Source organism: Anabrus simplex, chromosome 7, assembly GCF_040414725.1.
Source record: "Anabrus simplex isolate iqAnaSimp1 chromosome 7, ASM4041472v1, whole genome shotgun sequence".
In the NCBI taxonomy this organism is placed as follows: Eukaryota; Metazoa; Arthropoda; class Insecta; order Orthoptera; family Tettigoniidae; genus Anabrus; species Anabrus simplex.
The window spans coordinates 242,300,182-242,320,613 of NC_090271.1; the positions used below are offsets into that span (position 1 = coordinate 242,300,182).

The 20,432-nt window shown below is 43.7% G+C and overlaps 1 protein-coding gene across 1 annotated transcript in view; it reads left to right on the top strand.

The window, feature by feature from the left end:
* Nucleotides 1-118: 118 nt before the first annotated feature.
* LOC136877794 (uncharacterized) overlaps nt 119-20,432 on the top strand; it is a 75,668-nt gene continuing 55,354 nt past the window's right edge. The window contains exon 1 of the mRNA XM_067152001.1: nt 119-307. Coding sequence (XP_067008102.1) covers nt 279-307 — 29 coding nt within the window. The 5' untranslated portion in view covers nt 119-278. The remainder of the gene's footprint in view (nt 308-20,432) is intronic.

Sequence of the window (20,432 nt, forward strand, 5' to 3'; positions counted from 1 at the left end):
TGATAGAACGACAGGTGGGGGCCTCAGCGAAAAGCGGACTACAGGAAGCTAACGATTCACCACACGATAAGCGAGTAACACGTTTTCTTTTCATCGCTACGTGCGTGCTCCCGCGGGAAGCAAAGAATATGGGCGGAAGAAGGCAATAAATGGCATCACTGCGCATGTGAAATATTGAGCAGAAACCGTCCATCGACGGTATCGGTGTGTGCTCACGGTAGTTGCATCCGAGCTGAGACGGTAATTCATCTACGTTGCACGTTAAACGTTTACGAACGATGGAGTTTCCTTTAAGGAGGGATTCAGGGTAAGTTATTCTTCTGATTTTTCAGTATCTTGAAACCTCCATATTCTCGTACTGCTATGTATGTCTGGGAAGAAAAATGTGACTGCAGTGTTCTGTCCCTTTCTACGAAATTGTACAAAACTCGCCAACTTTAAATATTAGAGTCTAATAATTTTACGACATTTTATTACAAAGTAATGTGAAAGGATACTGTACTTCTTGATTAATAGTCAAAACGGCGCGCTCAAATTTAACGCCATGTTTGATCAGTAGTTTGGATTGTACTCTGTCGAAAACGTCATTTTTCGTCATATGTGAAGACGGTTAAGTTTTAAAAGGATTGTTAATTCCTTCCGAGAAACAAGACGGAAGAAAATGAGACAGGGAAACTTGAAACAGATGTCAAACATGACGGATGTAGCTATTTTGATCATATATTGCAAAAAAACAGTTGGAAGCTTACTATGTGAAACGTTTACAAACTGTACAAAGTACCGTAGTTTAGATGCATCATTTATAGATGTACAGTAAGCCTGTGCATAACTTCTTTGTTTTGAAACTTAAGGTAGCCTATATTTAGGCCAAACCTAAATGGTAAAACTGAAGGAGACGTATCAATTTTAACTTATTTGAAATCGTTAAAGAAAAGATTAGGTAAACGATAGGGAATCTGCTACATGGACGACAGTTCTAAACACAGATCAGGGGGGGGGGATTAAAATGCCACACACTATTCAAAATATAGAATCTGTGAAGCGCATTATTCTGACGTTAAGGCATATATATGATTGTAACTGTATCTTGATCATGATTTTAAAAAAAGTGAATAGCAACATTGGCGATGCATATCTTTTCTGTAACATTCATAAAGTTAGCAAGGTGACATTTTCAATACCGGTAAGATTAATAATGATACTACTACTACTACTACTACTACTACTACTACTACTACTACTACTACTACTACTACTAATAATAATAATAATAATAATAATAATAATAATAATAAAGTGGTCGTGATAGCCGGGTGACCAACGCAACTGTGGTTTGAATCATAGCCGATATATGTGAAACGTATGAAATGTTAAGTCAGCGTCCTTATGGTTCAGATTTCACTGAAATTGGAGGTCAGCAGACGCGTAAAACTGCAAGCTTGCGTTAATAATATAATAATAATCGCCGGTTTGAGTGGTCCAAACGGTTGAGCCTCTGACCTTCTGACCCCAACTTGGCAGGTTCAATCCTGGCTCAGTCTGGTGGTATTCGAGGGTGCTGAAATACTTTAGCCTCATGTCGGTAGATTTTCTGGCACGTAAAGAACCTCCTTCGGGTCAAAATTCTGGCTCCTCGGCGTCTCCGAAAACCGTAAAAGTACGGTAGTTAGTGGGACGTAAAGCAAATAATGTTATTATTAATCGCCATCTTTCAGTTTGTACATTCCAACTCTCCAGTTATAACTTAGTTTTTATACCAGGCCATGTGCATAACGATCATTTCCACCTTCCATTTCATTTTTGCCTGTCTGTACCCCATCACGCTGAAATTTATTCAGTGATTGCCTAAGTTGGTATTTGAGAAGGATGCATATGAGAAAGAAATCTAGCCTACACATTTTTAGCAAATTCCTAAATAGAGAGGGGATTAGAAGAACCTTTGTATAGTAGGCTACTAGCAAGATACCCGTGAGTCGCTATGGTTTTAAACTAAAAGTTATTATTCAAAGTTTTACATTTGGAGGGTCCACTGTCAGCTAATTGAAAGTTTTACACTTGGAGAGTCCACTGTCAGCTAAGCCTGTAAAATACACCCTCAGCTCGTAAGTCAAACTGTTTTGTGGGAATGATTATTTATTTTCTGATCTAACACAAATTTGAACCCAATATGGAAAATTTTGAATATTTTAAACCCTATCTTATTTAACATTTAGGATGTAAAAGCCACCATCCCATGAAATTTTGATTTTGTATGTCGAACAGTACCGGTAATGGAGGAATGAATCTTTTTTAAAGGGTGAGATGTTTTTAAAAATGTACATAAAAAAAATAAGCTCGTGCCTAAAACTGTTTTGGAAGAATGGATATTGTGTTTTTGAGAGTCAGACACCATCTAAACCCCGTAGGGGAGACATACTTTGAAGTATACGATATTTTACACCTAGGACATAACCTACTCATAAAATTACAACTTTGTCAAATGGTTTTGCAGGGATGAATAATTTCGTTTACGGAGCTAACCTCATTTAACTCTTTAGGGGTGGAACGATTACATTTTTTTCCTGTTTCCCACCTAGGATTTAAAATATATACCGCTATTTGGAATTCTGTCTTCGTACGTTAAACCGTTTCGAAGGAAAGAATTAATATATTTATTTTCGGATCTTAACTCGCATTTAACTCACTGAGGGTTTACATTTGTTTCAAACATTCTGTTATTTAACACTTAGGATATCATTTGAAATTTTAAATTCGTAATTCAAACGGTTTCATATAAATGCATATTTCTGACATCATTTCTCACCCTCAGTCAAAACCCCTTAGGGGCGTTTTGTTATCTCGAAAACTTAACATATTACAGATGTGAAAATTGGCATTTTTAATCTCTTTTAAAAATAAAGTAACACGTGAATTTGGTTTCCGGAAAAACACTTAAGAGGGGGAAGGGGTAAAATGGACTGAAAAAGCTGTTGAATTATTTTTATTAGGATACTGGTGTCTCAAAAACTGAAGATGTTACAGATATGAAAATTTGTGTTTGGAATCTTCTTTAAAAATGAAGAAACACGTATTTTTTGTTTTCGGAAAATCCACTGAAGGGGGTGGTGTGGGTGAAAAAGTGTTAAATTATTTTTATGAAGATACTTATACATCAAATCCTGAAAATGTTACAGCCGTGAAAACTAGTATTTGGAATCTCCTGTAAAAATAAAGGAACATGCATAATTCATTTTCGGAAAATCCGCTTAAGGGGAATTGTTAAAGTGAGTGAATTTTTAAAATGAGCTTTTCTACAGAATATCTCAAAAACGTAACATATTACAGACGTATAAATTGGTATTATTAAATCTCTTTCAAAATTAAACTAACACGTAGCGCATTTTTTTGTTTTCGGAAAACCTTTTAAGGAAAAGGGGTTGCATTATTTCCATGAGGATACTTAGGTGTATATCTCAAAAACTGAAGATGTTACAGATTTGGAAACTTGTATTGGGGATTTCCTTCAAAATAAAGGAAGACTTATTCTTTGTTTTCGGAAAATCCAATTAAGGAGGAGGGGAGTAAATGAATTGAAAAATGAATTGAATTCTTTCTATGAGGATACTTATGTCTCAAAAACCAAGGTTGTTACGGACGTGAAAATTGGTATTTGGAATCTTCTTTAAAATAAATAAACACGTATTTTGGAGGGGGAGGGACCAACTTAACGGGGGTGTAAAGGAGTTGAATTATTTTTATGAGGATACAAATAAGAAGCGGATTTAAAACAATACAGCCCTAAGGGGTTTTTACTGGGGGTGAGGAATGATGACGGAAATATGCATTTATATGAAACCGGTTGAAATACGAAGTTAAAATTTCCAATCATATCCTAGGTGTTAAATACCAGGACGTTTGAAACAAATATAACTCCTCACAGAGTTAAATGGGGGTTGAGATCCGAAAACAAAATATGTTAATTCCCTCCTCCAAAACGGTTTGTTTATTAGGCACGTAGAAGGTGTCTTTGGCGAACTAGAAGATCTGAAGAAAATGCGCAACAGTAGTTTGTTGCTGATCGGTTGCTCAACTGCGACCACTTTGGCGATATTTCCGTCAAAGTGGAGGAGCACAGCACCTTGAATCTGGTTCGTGGAGTTATCTTCCACCGCGATCTCATCTTGAACACTGACGATGAGTTGATGGAAGACATTAAGCACCGTGGCGTGACACACGTCCGGCGCAATATGTGCAATGTCAACGGCGAAGACGTTGCCACGGGTGCATTCATTGTCTCCTTCAAATTGTCAATGTTACGAGAAAAAGTCAAGGTCCCATTGTCGTTACATTGTTGAAACAGAAATCCATCGATGCTCCTCCTCTATGGATTCTTAAACATGCTGGTTGGCCAAAGTTCACATCACTAGCTGTCTTTAACGACGTGACGAGGTGGAGCGTAGACGGCGATATAACTTACGTAACACAGGTTAATCTTCCTGCTGCTGAGGAATCCATTCCATCGTTTTTAGGGACTCTTCGCCGAAAATTATCGCTGCGATGTGTGGCCGTACATCCCGCCTCCCATGCGCTGCTATCAATGCCAGAGGTTCGGGCATATGGTATTTCGTTACTCGAATCAGTCTGTGTGTGGTACATGTGGTAGAGGAGCTCACGGCGCGGAAGAGTGCACAACTTCTTACAGGTGCACTAACTGTCCTGGTCTTCATTCACCACCGAGATCCGAACTGTCTGGTATATCGGCGAGAAGAAGATCCAGGACATCAATACCCTGGATGGTCTTTCCTACCAGGAAGCGCGCCGTAAGTTCACTTCTATCAATGGGTCCGCCAAGACGTTAGACTATACGAAGATAACACAGAGTCTTCCAGGTTCCTCGTTTACATCTTCTAAACCTATCGCGATCGCTGCGCTCAAGGCGGCTGTAGATCCTGCGAGTAAGGCCGCAAAGAGTAAAAGCTCGAAGGGGGCGACCACCCCACCTTCGACTACAAACAAGCCTGTGCCGGCTGGGACTCCTAAGTGGGCGCAGCAGGGGGTGGGGGAGGAAGGCCAAAGCTGGGAAAATATCTCCCAGGCCGTCTAAACAAGAAAAGAGGGCTGAGAAGCGGAGTGCCCTTACCAGGCGCTCCCGCACTTCTCCTGCGAAGGGGAAATTATGCCCTCCATCTGGATGGTATGAATCAGCGCCAGCAGGTACGCCTGCCCCTAGACATGCGCGCTCCCCTCATAGGACGAATCCCGCCCCCAAAATAAGTCAAAGTTCTGTGCGTCAGTACCCTTGTCCGTTGACGATGGGATGCACGTCGAGCTTTCCTCTACATCTACGGATGTATATGTTAGTGCTTAGGTTTAGGTATAACCCAACACTCATCCCTTTTAGTCCACACTATGGCACTGTTACAGTGGAATTGTAGCGGTTATGATAGGTATCTTGCTGAATTGCGCCAGCTAATTAGTGAGTATTCGGCGAGTATAGTCTGTATTCCCACGAACTTACTACACTGGCGTAGCAGGGGGAGAGGTGATACTCCCAAGTGGGGCGTCCCAGGTGGCGGATAGGGGGTCCTGACCGGCTTGCCGGTGGACTTCAGGGAAATAAAATACCTCTCGCGGACCTAACACACTACCCCCTAAGGGTGGGGACGCACATATGGAATACACCCGCGGTATCCCCTGCCTGTCATAAGAGGCGACAAAAAGGGGTGACCTAGGCGCGGACATGGATTGCGGTTTGGTATGTGTTGGACCTCCTGTGGATGGGAGAGGCTGAATACATCCACAGGTAATCCCCACCTGTCGTAGAAGGCGACTAAAAGGGGCATATGGCCATGGTCCCCTCTATTTTTTATTGTTTTTCCGAGAGTCAGTTGTAGACCAATTCAAAAATTTTGATGTGCGTGCTGCTCTGCGTTGGAGCTCCTACGTGTGCGACTACTATCGAAAGCCCGTGTCAGTAACCATCCAGGAAGCGGCGGGTGGCAGTGTCATGTACCCGGGCAGTAGTATCCGCCTGACAACACAGGTCCCCGCACAGCCGAATGCCAGAAGAACATATTCTTGTTAATTATTTTTATTTATTTTTCCCTATATTTAGTGCTCTGTACACGCTATGGGGTACATGCTATTGCGGGCGACTGGAGGAAGGGAGTCCTCGTGCTCATTGCCTCAGTCCTCCCGTATTAGGCATAGGGCAATACCGACTATCACCAGGTGGGTATTGCCTTAGCTGCTTGGTTCGGCTACAGAGAGGCCTGATCGGAGTGGGTGGCATTCGGGCAGGATTATTTAGGGTATGGCGTCGAAACCACTTTCGTCTGCCACCTCGGGTAGTTCGCTACCCAAGTCTTTAACTTTTGATTCCCTAAAAAGGGCAACCCCTTGGGAACAAGCGCAGTGTATTAGTCTGGGTTCCAGCTTCCCTAGGTTCCTGGTTGTTACCAGAACCGATGGGCACGATTTCAAGCTGGTGAAATCGATTCTATTCAGTCGAAACATTGAAGGTGTATACGGTGAACTTGAGGACCTTAAGAAAATGGGCAATGGTGGCTTGCTTCTAAAGACGAGCACTGCGCTCCAAGCAGATCGGTTGCTTAAGTGCGATCACTTTGGCGACATCCCCGTCAAAGTGGAAGAGCACAAAAAACCTTGAATCTGGTTCGTGGAGTTATTTTCCACTGCGATCTTATTCTGAACACTGACGATGAATTGATGGAAGACATGAAGCACCGTGGCGTGACACACGTCCGGCGCATTACGCTCAAAGTCAACGGGGAATACGTTGCCACGGGTGCGTTCATAGTCTCCTTCAAATTGTCAGTGTTGCCAGAGAAAGTCAAGGTAACAACCCATCGTTGCGATGTGAAGCCGTACATCCCGCCTCCTATGCGGTGCTGTCAACGCCAGAGATTCGGAAACATGGTATCTCGTTGTTCGAATAAGTCTGTGGGTGGTACATGTGAGAAAGTAGCTCACGGCGCGGAGGAGTGCACAGCTCCGTACAAGTGCAATAACTGCTCTGGTCTTCATTCTCCCCGGGATCGATACTGTCCGACCTATCTGAGTGAGAAAAAGATCCAGGAGACCAAGACCCTGGATGGTCTTTCCTACCAGGAAGCGCGCCTTTTAATTTTCTGAATGCAGCGGCCAAGACCCTAGACTTCAGCATGATAGCACAGTCAATCCCAGGTTCGTCATTTTCCATTGCAACACCTTCCCAGAAGATCGCTGCGCCCAAGGCGGCAGTTGCTCCTGTGAGCAACGCCGCAAAGAGAACGAGTTCGAAGGCGGGTCCATCCCAGCCTTCGACCACCAAAAAGCCTGTGCCTGCTAAGAAACCTACGCTGGCACACCAGGGGAAGAAGACAACGTCTCATTCCCCCACGAGGTCGGCGAAAGCCGCGCATAAGCCGGAGGAGGTGGCATCGTCGCCCAGGGCTAGGAAATCACCTCCCAGCCCGTCTAAACAAGAATCGACGGCGGGGAAGAAGAGCACCCATACCAGGCGTTCTTCTACATCTCCTACAAATGGGGCCTCACGCCCTACACCTGGAGTGCCTGATTCTGCGCCAGCGGGTCTTCCTCGTGGAAAACCTACGCACTCCCTTCGTAGGAAGAAACCCCGCCCCCGGACTACGTCGAAGAAATTCAAGGCATGCATCACGTCGTCACCAGACACATGGAGCATTTATCTCCATCTTCGGATGGGGATGTGAGGTTAGGTTAGGTAGCATTACGCTGTTCCTAACCTAAACCTCAGAAGTCCACACCCACAATATGGCACTGTTACAATGGAATTGTAAATGGTAGACATCTTGCTGAGCTCCGCCAGCTCATTAGCGAATATTCGGCGAGTATAGTCTGTATTCAGGAAACAAATTTCAGACTAGGTCATCATACGGTCTTAAGAAATTTTCGACTATACTCGAGAGAACGACATTGTGCTCGCCGGGCTTCCGGTGGCGTTGGTATTTATGTTCGTTCTGGTACCTACAGCGAAGAGGTTCCATTAAGAATCCCGCTGGAAGCTGTAGCTGTTTGCGTTTCGCTGCCTGTCATAGCAACAGTGTGTAATGTTTATTTTCCACCAGGCCAGCCTGTTAATATAAATTATGTCACGGATCTTATAGAGCAGCTTCCACCTCTCTTCCTCTCATTGGGTGATTTTAACGCCCGTCACCTCATTTGGGGCTCTGAGACGCCTTGCCACCGGGGAAGAGAGCTGTAAACATTAGTAACAGAACTGGATTTATGTATTTTGAACACAGGGGAACCAACTCACTTTAGTGCACTTTACGGTACATATTCTCGCGTAGACGTAAGTCTTTGTAGCCGAATATTGGTTCCGCTGTTTCGGTGGAATACACACGACAATCTTTGTGACAGTGACCATTTTCCCATCATCCTTACTTTGCTGAAACAAAAATCCGTCGGGGCTCCCCCTGGATTCTTAAACATGCTGATTGGCCAAAGTTCACATCCCTAGCTGTCTATAACGCCGATACCACGTGGAACGTAGACGGCGAAGTAACTTATATAATACAAGTTATCCTTGCTGCTGCTGCTGAGGAGTCCATTCCTTCCTTCTCAGAGCCTCCTCGCCGAAAACTCGTTCTTTGGTGGAACGAAGAATTTGCATCAGCTATCAAAGAACGCCTTCGTGCCCATAAACGTTATCGTAGGCAGCCTACTGTGGCCAACTTGGTAACATTTAAGAAACTCCGCGCTAAGGCGCGAGTTCTTATTCGCCAAAATAAGAAAGCTCCGTGGGAGAGATATGTGTCGTCTATGACGACACATACTCCATCATCTCAAGTGTGGACTAAATTTCGATGTATTTAGGGTATCCAAGGATCATCTTCTGCACCGGGAATTTCCATTGCAGGCAGTGTAGTCACTGAACCTTTCTTGATTGCTAAGCATCTAGCTGGTCATTTCGCGGATGTATCTGCCTCCGGGAATTACCATCGTGATTTCCTCGCTCTGAAGCGGGAGGCAGAACGTCATCACCTTAGTTTTGCCACTCAAGCTTCAGAGAACAATAACATGTCCTTTACGGAGTGGGAACTCCGCAGCGCGTTAGCGCTTTGCAAGGACACGTCTCTTGGACCAGACAACATCCATAACCAGATGGTGAAACACATTACTGATGATAGTCTACGATATCTTCTTCGTGTGTTCAAAAGTATCTGGATAGAGGATGATTTTCCGTCTCGGTGGCAAGAGGGTATAGTCATTCCTCTCCTCAAGCCTGACAAAGACCCTAAGTATTCAGGAAGTTACAGACCGGTTTGTCTCACAAACTGCCTGTGTAAGCTATTTGAGAGGATGGTAAATCGTCGACTTGTGTGGTGTCTGGTGAAACAAGGACTCTTGTCCGAGTACCAGTGTGGTTTCCGAGCCGCTCGATCGACCACTGACCACTTGGTACGGCTGGAGAGCTCTATCCAGGATGCATTTCTCCGCAAACAGCATTTGGTAGCTGTTTTCTTTGACTTAGAGAAGGCCTACGACACCACATGGCGATATGGTATACTTTCAGTCCTGCATCAATGAAGATTCCGAGGTAACATGCCGGTATTTATTGCGATTTTTTTCCCTCCGTCTATTCCGTGTTCGGGTAGGAAGGACATATTCGCAATACCACATTCAAGGAAATGGAGTCCCACAGGGATGGGTTCTTAGTGTCACTCTGTTCGCGATTGCCATAAACGGTATTGTCGGTGCTGCTGGTTCAGCGGTATCACCGTCGCTATATGTGGGCGATTTCGCTCTACACTATAGCTGGCGTAGTATGACAATTGCAGAGCGACATCTACAGCAAGCCATTAGGAGAGTGGAGCAGTGGACATCAGAATATTGCTTTCGGTTTTCTACCGCAAAGACCCCTGTTATCCACTTCTGTCGTCAGCGTACTCTTCACCCACAACCTGAGCATTATTTAGGAAATGTCGTTCTTCCAGTTGTTGACACCGATTTCTTGGTCTCCTTTTCGATAGCAAATTATCGTGGGAGCCACACGTGCGGCAGTTAAAAGTGCTATGCACTAAGAAGCTCAATATCATGAAGTTTCTTAGCAGCACTAATTGGGTGCTGACCGCACGGTGCTCCTACGATTCTATAGGGCACATATTTTATCCCGGTTAGACTACGGCAGTGCAGCATATGGCTCAGCAAGAGCATGCGTCCTTGCGAAACTGAACAGCATCCACCACAGCGGGGTTAGGTTGGCGACGGCAGCTTTTCGTACAAGCCCCGTTGCTAGCCTGCTCGCTGAGTCTGGTGTGCCGCCATTACACCTGAGGCGCCAGCAAATGCTCCTTTCGTATACTGCAAATTTGCGACAGATGCCACTTCATCCAAGCTATCCCTGCGTATTCAACAAAGGCAACAGTTTGCTATACGCTGCTTGTCCTCGAGCAACGCGGCCGGTTGGAATACGCTTGGATAGCAGTCACAGATTGCTTCACGTACCTTCGGTTCCTTGCCTTGTCAGACAACCAAGTGGGGTACCTCCGTGTGTAGTATGACGTCCTGAAATAATCCTGGACATGTACACTGACCCGAAGGAAGACACAGACCCTTCGATTTATCGGAGGCTCTTTCTGTCCCTTGTTGGCCGGTATCCAGGTTCAGTCGTCGTTTACACGGATGTCTCGAGAACAGACACTAAAGTGGGCTGCGCGTTCGTTGTCGACAGTGATAGGTTTCTTTTTGCTCGCCTGGAAACCTGTAGTGTGTACACAGCAGAGCTCTATGCTATTTGCGAAGCTCTGCGGTACGCACTGTCCGATGAGCGACGACACTTTCTTGTGTGTAATGAATCCTTGAGTTCGCTACAGTCTATTGATACCTGTTTCCCTCAGCACCCTCTGGTGCAGCGGATCCAGGAAGTCCTGGCCGGGTGTTCGGATGCCGGCACCAGATCCACGTTTTTGTGGCTCCCTAGCCACATGGGTGTAGAGGGAAACGAGTTGGTAGATAAGGCTGCCAAGGAGGCAGTAACACTGCCCCCATTGCCTTTCAAGGTTCCAGCAATTGATATTCGCTCGCAGCTGAGACATCTGGTTATGTCCCATTGTGAGATAGAGTGGCAGGCCACTCCTCTTCCAAATAAGCTGGGAGCGGTTAAAGGTACTACGAAGGTATGGAGGACTTCCCTTCGGGCCCCTCGGAGGGAAGCAGTGGTATGATGTCGTCTTCGGATCGGCTACGGTATCCTGACTCACTCCTATCTATTGAAAGGAGTTAATAATAATGTTATTTGATTTACGTCCCACTAACTACTTGTACGGTCTTCGGAGACGCCGAGGTGCCGGAATTTAGTCCCGCAGGAGTTCTTTAACGTGCCTCTAAATCTACCGACACGAGGCTGTCGTATTTGAGCACCTTCAAATTGAAAGGAGAACCCCCTCCGGTGTATACTTGCGGCGATCATCTTACCGTAGTACACATCCTTACGGAGTGTGTGGACCTGGTCGATCTGCGCCGTAGTCTTAACCTCCCGAATAAAATCTCCCTTATCTTGCGAGATGACGAGCAGTCAGCAGATCTCGTCATCCGCTTTATGAGGGATAGTGGTCTGTTTTGTCGTGTGTAATGATGCCCTTTGTCCCAGTGTTTTTGTGCCAAACGCACTTTTATCCCATTGACTTCATTTTAGTTCGTGTTGCGTATTTTATTGTGTTATTTTATGTTATTTTTACGTCTAACGTAAATTATGTATATATATATCTGTACTACCAGGCAGTACCTTATTCCTTTGTTTCTTGTATTTTATCTTATTTTATTAAAAAATAAGGCATTGCGAATTAGGTCCATTGATTGTTTTTAATCTCATACTCATTTTTCTTAATCACCATTTTTTTAAACTCTAGTCAGTGGATACATTTTAAAATTTTAACTATCGTATATCATGTCGTCCATTTCGTTCCATTAGGGGCCGTGACCTTCGATGTTAGGCCGCTTAAAACAACATGTATTATCATCATCTAGTCTGTATTCCGGAAACTCATCTCAGAACTGATCATCATACGGTCTCGAGAAATTTTCGACTGTACTCGACAGAACGGCATTATGCCAACCGGGCTTCCAGTGGCGTTGGCATTTTTGACCGATGTGATGCCTATAGCGTAGAGGTTTCCCTAAGAACCTGGCTGGAGGCTATAGCAGTTCGTGTTCCGCTGCCTGTCATAGCAACAGTGTGTTAAGTTTATTTTCCATCGGGCCAGCCTCTTAATATAAATGATGAAACTGATCTTATATATCAGCTTCCACATCCATTCCTTCTACTGGGAGAGTTTAACGCCCATCTTCATATATGGGGTTCTGAAACGCCTTGCCCCAAGGGAAGGGAGTTGGAAACATTAATAAGAGAGCTAGATTTATGTAATTTGAATACAGGTGAACCAACTCATTTCAGTGCCCGTTACGGCACATACATGCGGCAGCCGAATAATGGTTCCCCTGTTTCGGTGGAATATACACGATGATCTCTGTGACAGTGACCATTTTCCCATTGTTCTTACTTTGTTGAAACAGAAATCCGTCGAGGCTCCTCCTCGATGGATTTTTAAACATGCTGATTGGCCAAATTTCACATCACTAGCTGTCTAACGTCGTGACCAGGCGGAGCGTAGACGGCGATATAACTTACATAACAAAAGTAATTCTTGGTGCTGCTGAGGAGTCCATTCCATCGTTTTCAGGGATTCCTCGCCTAAACTCGTTCCGTGGTGGAGCGAATAAATTGTAAAAGCTGTCAAAGAACACCGTCGCGCTCATAAACGCTATCATAGGCAGCCTACTGTGGCCAATCTGGTAACATTAAAAAAAACTCGTGCTGTGGCGCGAGTTCTTATTCGGCAGAGTAAAATAATCTTCGTGGGAGAGATATATGCCGTCTATGTCACGTATACCGTCATCTGAAGTGTGGACTAAATTTCGATGTACCGGTATTTCGGGTATAAATGGATCATCTTCACTACCGGGAATTTCCATTGCAGGCAGCATCGTTACTGTGTCACTCTCGATTGTTAATCATCTAGCCAGTCATTTGGCGGATGTGTCTGGCTCCGGGTATTACCATCGTGATTTATTTACTCTGAAGGGGGAGGCATAACGTCATCGCCTCAGTTTTGCCACACAAGCTTCAGAGGACTATAACGTGCCCTTTACGGAGTGGAAACTCCGCAGCGCCTTGGCGCTTTGGAAGGACACGTCTCCCGGACCAGACAGTGTCGGTAACCAGATATTGAAACACCTTAGTAAGGATAGTCTGTTATAGAATAGAATAGAATAGAATAGAATAGAAGAGAATAGAAGAGAATAGAATAGAATAGAATACTCCCGTCTCCCAGTTCCGGATCGCCTGAAACTGGGGAGAGAGCATTCGTTTATTGCAATTCATTAAGTTTGATACATGACTTACATTTCCTTCTCACAGTTATTTGACTATTACTATATTAAATATAATTCATTTTGTCCTAGACGTTAACAATATTATATAGTCTAGGACAACATATCTCTTCCCCTTCCTTAGCTTATTTAATACAACCATTTCTATATTACTACATTTAATATTAATTAAACGTACTAGTGGCGCTAACTCATTAATTATAATATAAACTAGCTACCTACTACTACTACTGTCCGGCCGCGCCATCGCCCCTGCTGAGAGAAAGGCCACCTTCCCTGTGATGGCACGACCGGCCCTACCTATGGGGCCTAAAAGAGGAACCCTCGCTACTTCTACCAGATGACAGTGAAGCTCCTTCACCATTCCATTTGCGGCCGGCCACTTGGGGCTGAAACAGCTCTCGTCCTGTTCCCCGCCTCTCTCATTCCTCATCCCACATATATCTCCATGCTTCTTTGGGGTAGGCCCATCCAACCCCACCCTGTTACGAGCATGCCTACCTCTGTTTTATCTATTTCCTATGCATAAATATTGAGAAAGCAGCACATGCCCTCATATACACCTCAAAATATTTATTTCTCCGTACGTCAGTTCCCCTACATACTAACAGTAGCAGTACTTTCAGTTAGTGCTAATCTCTTTTCATTTCTTTCTGCCACGTGCTTCTTAAAATACAACAAACTTAGCTATTCTTTCTGGGGTGATCCATTCTTTATTTAACAATTTAGCTATTGTATAAAAATCCTTCTCTCTTTCTACTTTTAATTTATATTCATCACCAAAATATTTAGTTCTCAGTGCATTTGTTCCTTTACATGTTCTCAATAAATGAGTCTCTTCCATTATTTCTCCACAGAATAAACAATGATTTTCATTATGGTTCTCTCTCAGTCCCTTATTTTTATATAACCCCATTAGCTACCACACCACACATATTTGTTCTTTATTTGGGATTCTTTCTTTTCTTATTGACCTTGTTTTGAATAATTCCGCAAAATTGTGCTAGTGTTCTTTCGGTTTCACATTCTGCCCTAATCATCTGTTTCTCTATGTCCCTCACTCTAATAGTTAATCTTTTAACGAATCTCTCCTCTTTACTGTTCATCTCTTTGTCCCAATATTCTCCCATTCCTATTTTATCTAGCAAACTTTTCACTTTCGATAGCCAATAATTATCATCTGAGTGTTTCATCTGGTGTTGGTATGCTAGGTTCAATATTTCCCTTCCCTCCCCTCTCCCCTTCTTAATCTTAACCGATATTTTACTACTTTCCTGTTTATATCTGCTTGGATGCTGATATCTTCACATATATTTCTAGCTCAACTATGTGCTGTGCATTCTGGTAGACCCATTTTTTTTTTACAAAATTTATTACTTATTGCATCTAGTTCTTGTTTATCTACTTTGATACCCCATATATCTGCACCATACAGTGATCTTGATGCCACAAGAGCATTAACAACATTTTGTGTAGCTTGCATTCCATATTTGGCATCTTCCTTTCTAAAGACCTTATACTTGATAGAGCGGCCAGTCCTTTCAATTTGACACGTCTCATTTGTTCCTTCCACATCCCATTCGATGTTATTATGATTCCTAGATTTTGTAATTTATTTACAACTTCTAATTCAACACCTTCTAACCACCAGCCCCTTTCGTTTCTCTTTAATTTATTTCCTCTTTTACAAACCATTACTTTTGTTTTCTTTATATTTATTTTCAAATTCCATGTAAAGTCTTTTATATCTCCTTCGTGTGATCAACCGAATCTGGATAGAGGGTGAGTTTCCGTCTCGTGGCGAGAGGGCATAGTCATTCCTGTCAAGCCTGATAACAATCCTAAGTATGCCGAAAATTACAGACCAATTTGTATTACTAAATGTTTGTGTAAGCTATTTGATAGGATGGTAAACCGCCGACTTGTGTGTTGTCTGAAGAAGAAAGGACTTTTGTCCGAGTACCAGCGTAGTTTTCGAGCCACTCGCTCGACCCCTGACCACTTGCTACACCTGGAGAGTTCTATACAGGATGCATTTTTCCGCAAACAGCATTTGGTGACTGTTTTCTTTGACTTAGAAAAGGCCTATGACACTAAAAGGCGATGTGGTATTCTTTCAGCCCTACATCAGTGGGAATTCCGAGGTAACTTGCCGGTATTTATTGTGAGTTTTTTGTCCCTCCGTCTATTCGGTGCCGAGTAGGGAGGGCATATTCCCAGTATCACGTTCAGGAAAATGGAGTCCCGCAGGGATCGGTTCTTAGTGTCACTCTGTTCGCGATTGCCATAAACGGTATTGTCGCTGCTGCTGGTTCAGCAGTAATACCGTCGCTATATATGGACGATTTTGCTCTGCATTATAGCTCGCACAATATGGCAGTTGCAGAGCGACAATTAAAGCACTATTAGGAGAGCGGAACAGTAGACTTTAGAACATGGCTTTCGGTTTTCAACCGCAAAGACTTCTGTTGTACAGTTTTGCCGGAAGTGCACTCTTCACTCGCATCCTGAGCTTTATTTAGGGAATGTCGCTTTTCCCGTAGTCGACACTTACTGATTTCTTGGGCTCCTTTTCGCTAGCAAATTATCGTGGAAGCCACACGTGCGGCAGTTAAAACTTACAATGCACTAAGAAGTTGAATATTTTGATCTATCTTAGCAACACTACTAACGGGGCTGACCGCACGGTGCTCCTACGATTTTATAGGGCACATATTTTATCCAGGTTAGACTACGGAAGTGCAGAATTTGGATCAGCAAGCAAAGCGTCCTTGCGAATCTGAATAGCATCCACCACAGCGGGGTTAGGTTGGCAACGGGAGCTGTTCGTACAAGCTAGCCTGCTTGCTGAATTTGGTGTGCCGCCTTTACACCTGAGGCGCCAGCAAATGCTTCTATCCTATGCTGCAAATTTGCAACAGATGCCACTTCTCCGAAGCTATCCTTGCTTATCGTCGAGCAACTCGGCCGGTTGGAATACGCTTGGATAGCTGTCACAGATTGTTTGATGTACCTTCGGTTCCCTGTCTTGTCAGACAACCGAGTGGGTACCTCCGTGGACAATACGACGATCTGAAATAATCCTGGATCTGCACTCTGGTCCGATGGAAAACACGGACCCTTCGATTTATCGCAGGCTCTTTCTGTCCGTTGTTGGCCGGTATCCAGATTCAGTCGTCGTTTACACGGATGGTTCGAGGACAGAAACTAAAGTGGGCTGTGCGTTCGTTGTCGACAATTATAGGTCTCTTTTTGCTCTCCCGGAAACCTGTAGTGTGTACACAGCAGAGCTCTATGCTATTTACGAAGCTCTGCGGTACGCACTGTCCGATGAGCGACGACATTTTCTGGTGTGTACCGACTCCATGAGCTGGCTATAATCTATTGATACCTGTTTTCCCCGGCACCCTGTGGTGCAGCGGATATAGAACCTGTCGGGCGGGTGTTCGGATGCCGGCACCAGAATCACGTATACGTGGCTCCCAAGCCACACCGGTGTAGAGGGAAACGAGTTAGCTGATAAGTCTGCTAAGGAGGCTGTTACACTGCCCCCGTTGCCTTACAAGGTTTCAGCAAGTGATATTCGCTCTCAGCTGAGACATTTGGTTATGTTCCATTGGGAGATGGAGTGGCAGGCCTCTCACCTTCCAGATAAGCTGAGAGTGATAAAGGATATAACGAAGGTATGGAGGCCTCCCTTCGGGCTTCTCGGAGGGAAGCAGTGGTATTATGTCTTCTTCGGATCGGCCACGGTATAGTAACGCACTCCTATTTACTGAAAGGAGAACCCCGTTCGGTGTGTAATGCGGCGATCATCTTACCGTGGTACACATCCTTACGGAGTGCGTGGACCTGATCGATCTGCGGCGCGGTTTAAAACTCCCGAGTACCATCTCCCTCATCCTGAGAGATGACGAACAGTCAGCAGACCTCGTCATCCGTTTTATGAGTGATAGTGGTTTATTTTATCTCATATAAACATAGTGTTGTCCGCCTCTGTGGTGTAGTGGTTAGCGTGATTAGCTGCCACCCCAGGAGGCCCGAGTTCGATTCCCGGCTCTGCCACGAAATTTGAAAAGTGGTACGAGGGCTGGAACGGGGTCCACTCAGCCTCGGGAGGTCAACTGAGTAGAGGTGGGTTCGATTCCCACCTCAGCCATCCTGGAAGTGGTTTTCCGTTGTTTCCCACTTCTCCTCCAGGCAAATGCCGGGATGGTACCTAACTTAAGGCCACGGCCGCTTCCTTCCCTCTTCCTTGCCTATCCCTTGTAATCTTCCCATCCCTCCACAAGGCCCCTGTTCAGCATAGCAGGTGAGGCCGCCTGGGCGAGGTACTGGTCATACTCCCCAGTTGTATCCCCCGACCAAGAGTCTGAAGCTCCAGGACACTGCCCTTGAGGCGGTAGAGGTGGGATCCCTCGCTAAGTCCGAGGGAAAAACCGAACCTGGAGGGTAAACGGATGATGATGATGATGATAAACATAGTGTTTCGTATTAGTCTTTGTATTATTGTTCACTACCTTTTATTATTTGACTCTGTTTTAGTCTGTGTTTGTATATTTTAATGCGTCTTTTAAAATAGTAATATGCATGATATATTATTGCATTTTAAGGCACTGTCTAATTCTACCATAATCTATCATTTTAACGAAAATAAGGCATTGCGAATTAGATCCACTGATTATTTAAAATTAACAGTCATTGTTCATCTTCATTTGTTTTAAAATCTAGTCAGTTATTTAATCGTATGGTGATTTTATACAATATATATATACAAGGCAAAATAAAATTTTAAGTCCATCCTTCTCAGCCATTCAGTTAAACCGGGTGTGAGAGTGAACAGATCGTCAGGAGTGCCAGGGTACGAATGAAGAGGACAGTGTTGGAGCAGGTGCTCAATCGTCTGTTCTTCCAGGTTACAATCACACATTGGTGAACTGATCCGACCCCACTTGTACCTTAAGTAATTGCAACAACCAAGTCCAGTCCTTAACCTGTTGATACGGCACCAGAGATTCCTCGGTAGGTCAAAACCGTTTGGCTTGTTTGTGGGATCAAGATGGAGGACACTTGTTCCCAATGTTTTTGTTGACCACTCATGCTTCCAGCTTTCATTTAAGTCAAATCCATCTGCAATGAGTTTCCCTGTAGTGACACTTGCTGCAGTGACGGATGACAGAATTCTTGGTGCAGTGGCAAAGAGTGTGATGCAAAGATTACTAGTCAGTGAATACATTTTAAAATGTTCATTATTGTATCATGTCGTCCATCTCGTACCATTAGGGGCCGATGACCTTAGATGTTAGGCCACTTCAAACAACAAGCATCATCATCATCATCATCAGCCGCAGCAGCTTTAATGTATATTTCTTGATTCCCGTTTTTTCGTTTTCTACATGCAAATAACATTTTATTAAAACATTTAATTCTTTGTCAAGTCCGACTCATTGTTTGAATGGTCAGCGTTGAGGCCTTCAGTTCAAAGAGTCCCAGGTTCGATTCCCGGCCGGGTCGAGGATTTTAATCGTGCCTGACTAATTCTTCTGAACTGGGGACTGGGTGTTTGTGTTAGTCCCAGCACTTTCCTCTTAATATTCAGGCAACATACTACACTAACAACCACCACAGAAACACGCAATAGTGATTACTTCACTCCATATAGGGTTGGCGTCATGAACGGCATCTTTGTCAAAAAACACATTTTCACATACGTGAGAGAGTAACACACCGCGATTTACGTATTTCCTTAGTCCTAACTTCTCATTGTATCTACTCTCAGAAAGATAGTAAATAAACAAATTATTAATTCTGCTGTATATTGTATGTGCATATTCATTGTGAAAAAGGAATGTAGCATTTTTTTTACTACTTCAGAGCAACGTCCACAGCATTCAATTTATTACTCTTCCTGTTTCCTTGGCTGAATGATCAGCGTAGTCTCTTTCTGTTCAGAGGGTCCCCGGTTCGATTACCGGCCGTGTGGGAGATTTTAAGCTAGCTCGTAGACTGCACTAGCGGCGATTGTGAATTAGAAGTGAGGGGGGGGCACAAAAATTTATATTCAACATAAAGTCCCCGAGTTCAAGGGATATCGCAAGAGGGGGGATAGACATCAAAATTGAAAGAAATTGCTATAAAATGGTAAGTTTTTGGTTCTTTCTAAGCGAATTTCGTTAGAGGGTTGACAGTCTACCAACTTAAGTGTGGTAATAATAATACTGTAAAAAAATCATCAAAGGAACACTAATTTGAGGAGAGGGATAACATAAAGAAAAGCATGGAAATGCTATGAATAGTTATGTTTTGAGGAATATTTGCATAGAGTTATAGTAAGAATTTAACATAGGGGTTGTGGGGGCAAAGCCCTGCAATATTCGGTTTTTTGACTATTGTGACCAACCAGGAGCAGATTATCTCAGAATGTTATATGTGTGTTTTAGGTAGGGATCTTACCTGTAACTACTGGAAACACCAACCACCTCCAATCATTAGTCACGAAACAATATGTTTAAATAAATTAATAAATAATTGCAGGGCTTTACTCCATTGCATGGGGCAAAAACCTGCAGTGCAGGGCTTTGCCCTAATTGGATGGACATGGATAAAAAAAATATACTTATGTCAAGAACTCTCAAATAAGCGCTGGAGTTTACTCCAATCTTGAACCATTTAGGACGAATAATTCTACAAAACGCAACTAGAAATAGACCAGTACAGTAAATAAACAAAATGAAGGAAAGTAAAGTAGGTAAGTAAATGAAGTAAACATACTAGCTTATATTACATCAGGTTTGCATGCAGAATTGCCAAGCTAAAAAAAATAGTGAAAATAGTTAAGCCCTCAGAGAAAGTAATCGCGCTATGGAACCGTGCTGAGTTATTCCGGTTGGTTTTGAGAGTTTAAAGACTATGTCATCCATCGTAATGAATGGCTCTTCATTAGTTTCTGTAAATTTGTAGGCACCTGGCAATTTCTTGTAGAAAATCGCTTCATAGCTTTCGTCTTCATAGGTGGAAAT